Source organism: Bactrocera oleae, chromosome 2 (genome assembly GCF_042242935.1).
Source record: "Bactrocera oleae isolate idBacOlea1 chromosome 2, idBacOlea1, whole genome shotgun sequence".
Taxonomy (NCBI): domain Eukaryota; kingdom Metazoa; phylum Arthropoda; class Insecta; order Diptera; family Tephritidae; genus Bactrocera; species Bactrocera oleae.
In genome coordinates, this window is record NC_091536.1 from 69,697,953 (window position 1) to 69,707,065 (window position 9,113).

Sequence of the window (9,113 nt, forward strand, 5' to 3'; positions counted from 1 at the left end):
CTCAAGGTGAATCTTCATGTGTATCGATATACTATGTATATTTATTACAAACCTCCTTAATTGTAAGCGTCTACAATTAGCATAAAGAGGTATAAATAGAGAAGTAATATTATTTTAAGACATACTGATGCAGCTGAAGCCATATACCACCTTACTTATAGATTAAGATTAAATCGGAGATTATTTAGTACAACAGCTGTAAATGTTCATTGGCCTCACGAACAGACGTAAATGAAAATTTTGAAAAAAAAATTTATTAAATAATTCATTACGTATGTATGTGTGTATGTAGTAATAGCTATTGCGAAGTTTTTAATGTTTTGTTTACCGGAGCGTCAACGAAACTGATTAGTAGTGCGAAAATTTGCATAAATATATATAAATATATATATAAATATTTAGAAATACACGTTTTTAACATTCTGTATTTTCTAGTGTTTGTTGAGAGTTGGAAATTCTTTTCAAAAATATAGGGTTTTCAAAAAATCATCGCTTTACGCTATTTTAAAAAAGGTTTTCGGATTTGGAAGGAATTAACCAAAAGTTAACTTAATAACAACGTTAAATCTACAACAAAAATCTCCCAACACCGCTAGAAAGTCTTCATAATAGAGATCCCAACTACAGAAACCAGAGTTCCCACTCAAAAAATCAAAAGTCTCAATATAATTTTTTTTTTTCACTTTTCCAATTTTATAGTAAAACAATCAACATATTCGTTCTGGACACGGATAACAACAATCGCCACACGGATAGCACGGAGAATAGCAAGACGGATAGCAGGGAGAATAACATGGATAATAACAAGGATCTGGTTTCCTACGACGATCAATCATACAGAGCAAAGGAGGAGGAACTTCGGTTAAACGCTCACGCCGCAGTCGCCTATATATAAAGATGAGTAATAAAAAAATATATATTTTTGAAAATCCGTTGTGTGTTGATTTACGTTCCGTGTCCAGTTCTCGAATAGTGGAAGCCCAATCACCTTCGATTCAAGACAAAAGCATCTCCATTTGCCTAGGCGTAAATATGTTTATTAAAACATTAATCTTTAACTAATAATTTCGTACAAAAATTTGGAATAAGCAAAACAATTTGGCTAACTATATTGCGCCATTACTTTAAATTTATAACGTCCAATAAGTCCGGGAATGTTGGAATTATCTCAATACTTGATAAAGTGTATCTGCTTCAATTACTATTCGAAAACTGTTCGGAGCTTTATAATTTTTGCGTTTAGTTGATTTTATTTATCAGTGGTAATGAACACATCGCTAGGAAGACGTTGTTTTTATGGCACTTACGCTTGATATGCAGATCCTCCAGGACCACCACCGCCAGCACCACCACCACCTTTGCCTTGTTTCAAATATTTCATCATATCAACACCTCCACCGGGTATTGGTTTGCCATCCGGACCGATTGCACCAGGACCGCCAGGTCCGCCACCGGGTCCACCACCTGGACCACCGCCGCCTGCGCCACCCCAACCACCTCGGCCCCCACCGCGCCCACCTCTACCACCTGGACCCCAACCACCGGCGCCACCACCTCTACCGCCTCCAGGTCCAAAACCGCCTCTACCACCACCAGGACCCCAGCCACCTCGACCACCACCTGGTCCCCAACCCCTACCACCTCTGCCACCACCAGGACCCCAACCACCTCTACCTCCACGCCAGCCGCCGCCAGGACCACCACCGGGGCCACCGCCCCAACCACCACCCCAACCTCCTCCACTGAAATCGTAATGTGCACCAGTTGCACAATTATATGCTTTCATGAATCTGTTGGGCGGAAATGGATACTTCGGCTGTATATTCCAGTCGTTCTCTACATACTGTGTACCATGGTTGACTAGGTTAGGCTTCTTAAGACGCTCTGGTTTAATAACGCCAGCAGGTGGTGTTACACCGAAATCAAACTCCACATCAGAGTCGGTGGTGTCGGACAGCACCAGCGTGCTATTACAGCAGGGTATTTCACGCTTGCGACATTCCTTACTGACCTGATACTCTAATCGCTTCTTATCCAAGAAACTTCGACAGAAGCACTCAATTACTGGTTTGTGGCAAGTACACTTGGCGAAGCCCATTTGTTTGAGGCAGCGCTTCAATTTACTCATTTCCACCATTAACGGATTTTTGGTTATTTTAAATTGTATGGGTCTCATGTTAAGATAAGGATCGGCGCATTCCTTCAAAGCTTCGGCATCTTTAAGTGGACGTAGCGTTATGAAGTACTCGTCATTCTTTTTACAAATATGTAATGTTGGTCTTTGTACCATCTCCTCCCCGCACTCTTTACCATCACCTTTGCCTTGATCGCGATATGCGTATTGAGAAACGCGTATCGTGTCGGCTGGATAATCTTTCAGAAAGAATCTCATAATCTCTTTAATGGGTTTGCGTATGGCGCCCGGTTTCCAGCCTCGCCTTTGGCCATTCGTATCCAAATTCCACAACCAACCCATGTTACGTGGAACATTTTTTTTGCCGATGTTAAAGCCGTTGACGCACTTCAGGTGACGAGCGTCCTTGACTGGAAAAGAGCCGCCATACGTGTAGCTGGTAAAAGAAGTTATACTCGTATAACACATTTTGATATATTTTAGCTTATTTTAAAATGTATAGAGTAAAAAGTATTGTCCCTTTTACTTACGCTTTCTTATCCCTCTTGGTTTGCTCGACTTCATTCGGCTTAGCTCTTGTTCGAGTTTTTTTCTTTCGTCTAGAGGGTTGCTCCTCCTCCTGTGGACTTCTCTTCTGTTTCTCTGATTTATCAGTACTATCTTGTGGTGGACGTTTCTTTTGACGGCCGCCTGAGCCTTGCAATTCTTTTTCACAGCGCTCATCTTGTTTGAAGGGTTTATACTGTGCCTTCTTTATATCATATAGATCTCTTAGCTCCGAGAATACGCGTGCTAGATAAGGACGACAGTCTTTACTGCTGGTCTTGCATACATTGAACATTTCATCTGATTCACACTTTCCGCAATCCGGTTCAGGTTCTTCTGGCGGTCGCGGTGGCTGGAAGATATCTTCACACAGCTTACGTATGCGACAATGGGCGCATATCTTGCCATTTTTACAAGTACAACGGCATTCTTTCTTTTCGTTGGTTGATGGCATTTCGCCACCATCATGCCGACAGCAGTCGCTTAACTTCTGATCGGTGCCGCTTGACTGTTTATCCAAGTACTCCTGTAGTATTTGATCGGCGGTCATTTTTTCATTGTATGGCTTCTCTTCCACGTACGGTACCGGCTTGTAGCCACATTTAGGACAGCAGGCAAGTTTTGGGAGCCAAGAGATATTCTCTTTGCAGACTGGACAAAGTCTGGAAAATTTCCAAATCAATCAAAACCAATAACATTCAAAACAATCATTTTCCCTACCTCGGTGTGTGCATGACCGTCTGATTGGTATTTGGCGGTGCTTGTGGACAAATATTAATGAGTTTTTCGCCGGCAAATGCGCCATTCTCCGAGTGTTGATTGGCGAAACAAGAGCATGGAAATCTGCAATCTTTACAACAAGAAAATGGCATTTAGCGAACTGCCAAATACTTATATTATGTCACTCACCTGAGCTATCCCTAGTACTGCTCGAGGAATACTTATTTTCGTGTGGACATTCGCGTATGTGGGTGCTTGCCCGGCACGAACGCTTATCGTTCGCCGCCGCTATGGAATCGATCAATTTCTGATATGTGTTGGACATTTTCTATAAAGGAACACAAGCGCTCTATATTATACACAACCGCACGTCGGTATTTTTAAGACACAAACCTTCAACTCGCAGCACTCCGTATTACCGCAGGTATTTAGCACATCAGGTGTTGGTACCAGTCGGCCGTTAATCGCACGATAGCGTGACAAGTCGAGCGCTGTCGTGTAGCGATCGCCATCACAGGTGTGATTTGTATCGGGCAATAGACCAGTACATTCGTCTTCCTTGGTAGTATCGCCGACCACAAAGAGAATATCATGTGGGTTGATTACCTTGTCCAAGTGATGACGAATATCATCGCGATCGGCCATGAAGTCATCGCTATGTGAGAAATATATATTTTTATACTATGTCTGGATGAAATAACCGTCTGCCGAGATTTACCAATTTTCTTGACATTTACATTGCAAACGCACGATCACCTCAACAGTTCCCACTTTATCCTCATCGAACATGAGCTCACACTCATCGACATGTGTAATCTCGTTAGCTGCTTCCGATACTTTATTAAGCACTGAAGGCGGCCAAATCATCGCACCGGACCCTATAGACATAAAACATATCATATGAATTATATAAAATCAAGGCAAGAGAGTTCTTCCGATTCACTTGCCTACAATGACGTTATCATATTTGACGGTTAGCTTGAGTGGACTCGCCTCCATGTCGGCGCGCAGGTCATCTGGCGTCGACTCGAATTCATAACTGCGTCCGGAGCGAAACTCGGCCACATTGATACGGCTGGCGGTGATGCTTAGCGAGACGTTGTTGTAATTGACATCGACAGCGAAGAGATTAGGATCGTCATATCTTTGCATAGGCGTGTCAATACGCACTACGATTATATCGAATATGTAACCTGTGACCATGTTGGTGTTTGTACTCGTCGTTTTAGTTGCCGAGAGTTCTTGCCTCACACTGCAATTTCGGTCATTTAATATAGGTGTTTACTGTATTCAAAAGCTTGATAACTTTTCGAACGATGTCTGCACTGCCGTTTTTGTTTTTGTTTTAAATTTTTTTTTATTTTTTGGAATTTTCTTTATAACCCTCTGCGATTTTGCAATATTGTAAAACGCTGGCTGTTAATTTTTTTTTTTGTAATTGATGCAACGAATATAGTTTTCGAAAGTAATACCCGATAACTTTCGACAAATTTCCTAAAAACGGATACAATATATTTGATAAATCGAAAAAATCCTTATTTAAAATATAATTTTTCACACAACTTAATTGTAAATTTTTCAATTATTTTGAGAGAAATGAAAACAAATCCAATGTTATGAAAACCTATGCCTTAAATCGAAATCCAAAGTGATTTTATAGAGATGAGTTAAGAGTTGAATCGACAAAAGAAACGAATATAGCAGTTCCAGAGAGAGTGTGACTTACGTAATTGGAAATACATTTATTAAATGAAACTTAAAACTGTCACCATGTTGCCCGAACACCATTCATCTCTATAAGCAGTTTCGGCTGGGATGCTTTTGCAGAAATAATCCTTGGATTTATCTGCTTGGAGCGGGATGGTCTCCAAGGAACATTAAGATAATTTTCTACACTACGTCGACGAGATAAAGCACTATGCCGACCAAACTGCTGTTAACTTCAGATAAGTACTGAACGTCATTTACGGTGAAGTTGTAAACACTTTTATTGACTCCTTTCCAGTGAATGATGTCCTTGGAGTTCAAATACCAATCATTGTAGAGCAAGAGCTCGACTTGCGGCTTAAAACCAAAAGTGACTCGTGCATAACTTGGTTCTAGATACTGCAGAGAGTTCCCAAATGATATTAACCTCATATTTGCATGCCCCACCAAACCTAAATGAACTCTCTCCAAATTGTCCGACCCCATCGAAACAGATAGCTTCCTCGCCTTCCGTGAGTTGATTTCGATGACAGTCAATTTTGAGCTCTCCCCCATGCTCCGCTACGACAACAACAATCATCATCTTTACTATGTAATCTCAAATGATCTCAACCAAAAGCGACTTTATTGAGTCAACAAACCTCATTAATCATAGACATCTCAATTTAATTGCTAAAACAAAAAATTAATCAGGTGGAAATATCCGAACCGAAAAAGACAGTCCCTATATGGGTCTCATATGTTTTCTGTGCGTCAGTTTACTAAATCATCATAATAGAATCTTAATGCACAAGTCCACACAGAAAAGCTTAAATAACTCGAAAAAGTGATCTGAAGTTGAATGGAATTTTAAGGCATGCTTACATTTTTGGATTTCGACATCTTTCCTCTATATAAGATCTTATTACAGCTATAGAAAACAAACTGCGAAAATACAAAAAATTCTCAATTCTCTTGTCAGAAGCACCCCGGCTAAAGACGTACAAAATTATCTTGGATAAATGTCTGGCTAAAGATTTACAACTCGGTAACATATCTTAAGATTTTTGAGTAATTATTTCTGCTTCTACAACAACAAAAATGAGATTGCTGAGAGATTAATCGGACCCAGAACTGGAAAATCACGAGCATTTGTAAATAAGTTGTATGAGTTTAAACGATCGGCAATTTCAAAAAAAGTTTCTGACCGGTAATATAAAAATCATGCAATTCGTGCAAAAATATATTGCTATTACAATACGAACAACATCAGTTGTATCTCTTAATTCACACTATAGAAATTGGGGAGTGTTTTCAGCTGTTACAACTACAACTTTCACCTTCGTGGCATCTCCTGAATTTAAATCAAAATCCCAAAGATTTATTTACAAATTCGCTTGTTTGCTCTTCATTGACGTGAAAATATGCATGTATTCATTTGTTGCTGTTTGAACATTGCATAATGCATATATTATTATATGCACACATACTATATATTTATTAGCAAATGGTTATCGTTCTCGTACACTACGTAATCTTTAAAATAAATATGTACAATATATATGCGCAGACAATAATATATTACTTTTGGTAAATATGTACATACATATATTTGTGTTTTATCGTGCGATGATTCGACGCATGTCATGAGTATGTACAAATGTGCATATATGTTTACACACATACGTATATGTGTTTACAGAGCTGTTTATTATCGAATAGCGAAAGAAAAATGCAAATCCAATGTTTAAATTTAAAACTCTTAACAACATTTATTTAATAATCTAAAATTAAATTCCAGCATTTTCTTCTAGTATAATAAATATACTCAGAAGAATGATTTGTTCTGCATAATACAATGGTATGCAAGGTTTACATGATTAAATTTGCACAATTTTTAATTTCTTCTTTTCTGACATGATAAAGTGAAAACTTTTCTAATTATATTTACTCTTAACAGCAGATATGCATTCACTTAGCTTAGTTGTGCAAATTGCGTTAAACTAAGCAAAATTATAAAAAAAAGAGTTATTTTCCTTTAACAACAACATGGTCCATTAACAGTACTTGAGATGTGAACTACATGCCTAAAATGTCTTCCGAGTTAGCAGGCAGTCGTGTACTTCAACAGCTTTTTTTATGAGACTATTACTGTCTGGCATTGACAATTTGCACGAATTCTGGCTTCAGAGAAGCACCACCCACCAAGAAACCATCGATGTCAGGCTTTTTAGCCAAGTCCTTGGCATTGGCACCAGTCACGGAGCCACCGTATTGAATGCGTAATGTGGCAGCTACTTCCTTTGAAATGTTCTCGGTCAACCATTGACGGAGGTAGGCGTGCACTTCTTGTGCCTGCAAATACACAAATACACATACATAAAATATTCAAATTAGTTTCTATAATAGTAAAATTTTGAAATGTTTGCCATATTAACGAACCTGTTCGGGAGTGGCTGTTTTGCCTGTGCCAATGGCCCATACTGGCTCATAAGCGACAACAACATTCGACCAGTCCTTCACCTTCTGTGCTATCGCACACATTTGTCTAGCGACAACCTCTTGTGTCTTATTGGCTTCACGTTCCTCCAGAGTTTCGCCAATGCATGCGACTACTTTTAAACCAACTGCCAACGCATGTTCGACCTTCTCGGCAATAAGTTCATCGCTCTCCTTAAATATTTGACGGCGTTCCGAATGTCCCAAAATTACCCAACCGGCACCGGTGTCTTTAATAATAGCGGGCGAAATTTCACCAGTAAACGCACCCTTTTCTACTTTGTAACAATTTTGTGCGGCCACATTGATGGTCTGAGGTAATAGACTGCGTACGTAAATGAGATATGGAGCTGGTACGCCGACATACACCTCTGTGTTGGGATCTAATGGTCCTGCAGAAAGAATTTTACACAATTCGGCAATGGATTTCTGATCGCCATTCATCTTCCAGTTACCACCAACGCAGAATTGACGTGACATTTTGTTATGTTTTTTATTCTTATCGCAACTGCTGAGAGAACGAGTAAACTGCAAAGCAAAATACTGAAAATTTTTGTTTGTTAATCACTTATTTGTTAATACAAAGTCGTTAAATGGACTGGAAGTAATAACTGGAGCAGCCGGAATTTTTCACTCACTTTGCAAGAAGTTGGTCGAATGAATAACCTTGCAACGACCCTTTCGGCAGTTGTCAACATAGTTTTTTTTATTGTTGTTGCTGTGTTCTTTGATTCGGTACAGTACGTATAATAAAATGGCAAATGCAACCCTTCGGTCAAAGTTAGCGTGACTAAACAACGGATGGCGCTGCCATCTGAAAACCGTTAATTGGAATATTGAATTTGAAATTAAAATGGAAACGAAAATTTATGCGCAGCTATCTTTGATTACACAATTGAAGAAAGTTTTCATGAATTTTGGATAATTTTCAAACCGTTTGTTGAAAGTGTGAGCTAAAAACTAATGTTTTCAAAATAACAAAGTTTCAAATACGCATTGTATAAATAAAGAAATTGAGCGCAAACAAATTTTGTACTCATCAACGAGATGACACTTTGCTTTTACATATATGTATGTACATAGGTATATCCAATTTCGTTGTTGTAGATGCACTGCTGCGATCATTTATAGCAAAATTAAAATACCACAATATGCATATATGGGTACAAATAAACGCATTTATATGCATATGTACGTTTGTATGTATGTATAAATGCTATTGTACAAATGTAACGTGAGAACTCCGCCGACAATCCCCAATTTAGCGACAGTAACATCCATCTGCATATATTCAAGTTTAAGGATACATATTGTCACACATACATACATGCAACACCATCATATCTACTTGTCTGCTTCTATGTGCTCATAAAGCACTGATCCACTGCTGTTGGAATTTAATCTGGATAGCATATTCTTTCCGCTTGCTTACATTTTGTCTTCACTGTAAAAATGTATGGATGGGTGTATAATTGTACGCAAAAACGTACATATGTATGCATGTATGCAAATAATTTTCTCACAAAGA

General features: G+C 38.9%; 2 protein-coding genes across 2 annotated transcripts; both read right to left on the reverse strand.

Annotated features, from left to right (window-relative positions):
- Nucleotides 1-658: 658 nt before the first annotated feature.
- LOC106616264 (uncharacterized) lies at nt 659-4,989 on the reverse strand. The gene is made up of 8 exons (XM_014232839.3): nt 4,348-4,989; nt 4,119-4,278; nt 3,794-4,055; nt 3,590-3,728; nt 3,401-3,530; nt 2,665-3,342; nt 1,308-2,570; nt 659-885 (listed from the first exon to the last, which is right to left on the reverse strand). Exons 1-8 carry the CDS (start codon nt 4,601-4,603, stop codon nt 708-710), a joined length of 3,066 nt encoding a protein of 1,021 aa, XP_014088314.2. The 5' UTR covers nt 4,604-4,989; the 3' UTR covers nt 659-707.
- A 1,843-nt stretch (nt 4,990-6,832) lies between these two features.
- On the reverse strand, nt 6,833-8,328 carry Tpi (triose phosphate isomerase). Its single transcript, XM_014232831.3, has 3 exons — nt 8,224-8,328; nt 7,529-8,128; nt 6,833-7,441 (listed from the first exon to the last, which is right to left on the reverse strand). Exons 1-3 carry the CDS (start codon nt 8,281-8,283, stop codon nt 7,235-7,237), a joined length of 867 nt encoding a protein of 288 aa, XP_014088306.1. The 5' UTR covers nt 8,284-8,328; the 3' UTR covers nt 6,833-7,234.
- Nucleotides 8,329-9,113: the final 785 nt, after the last annotated feature.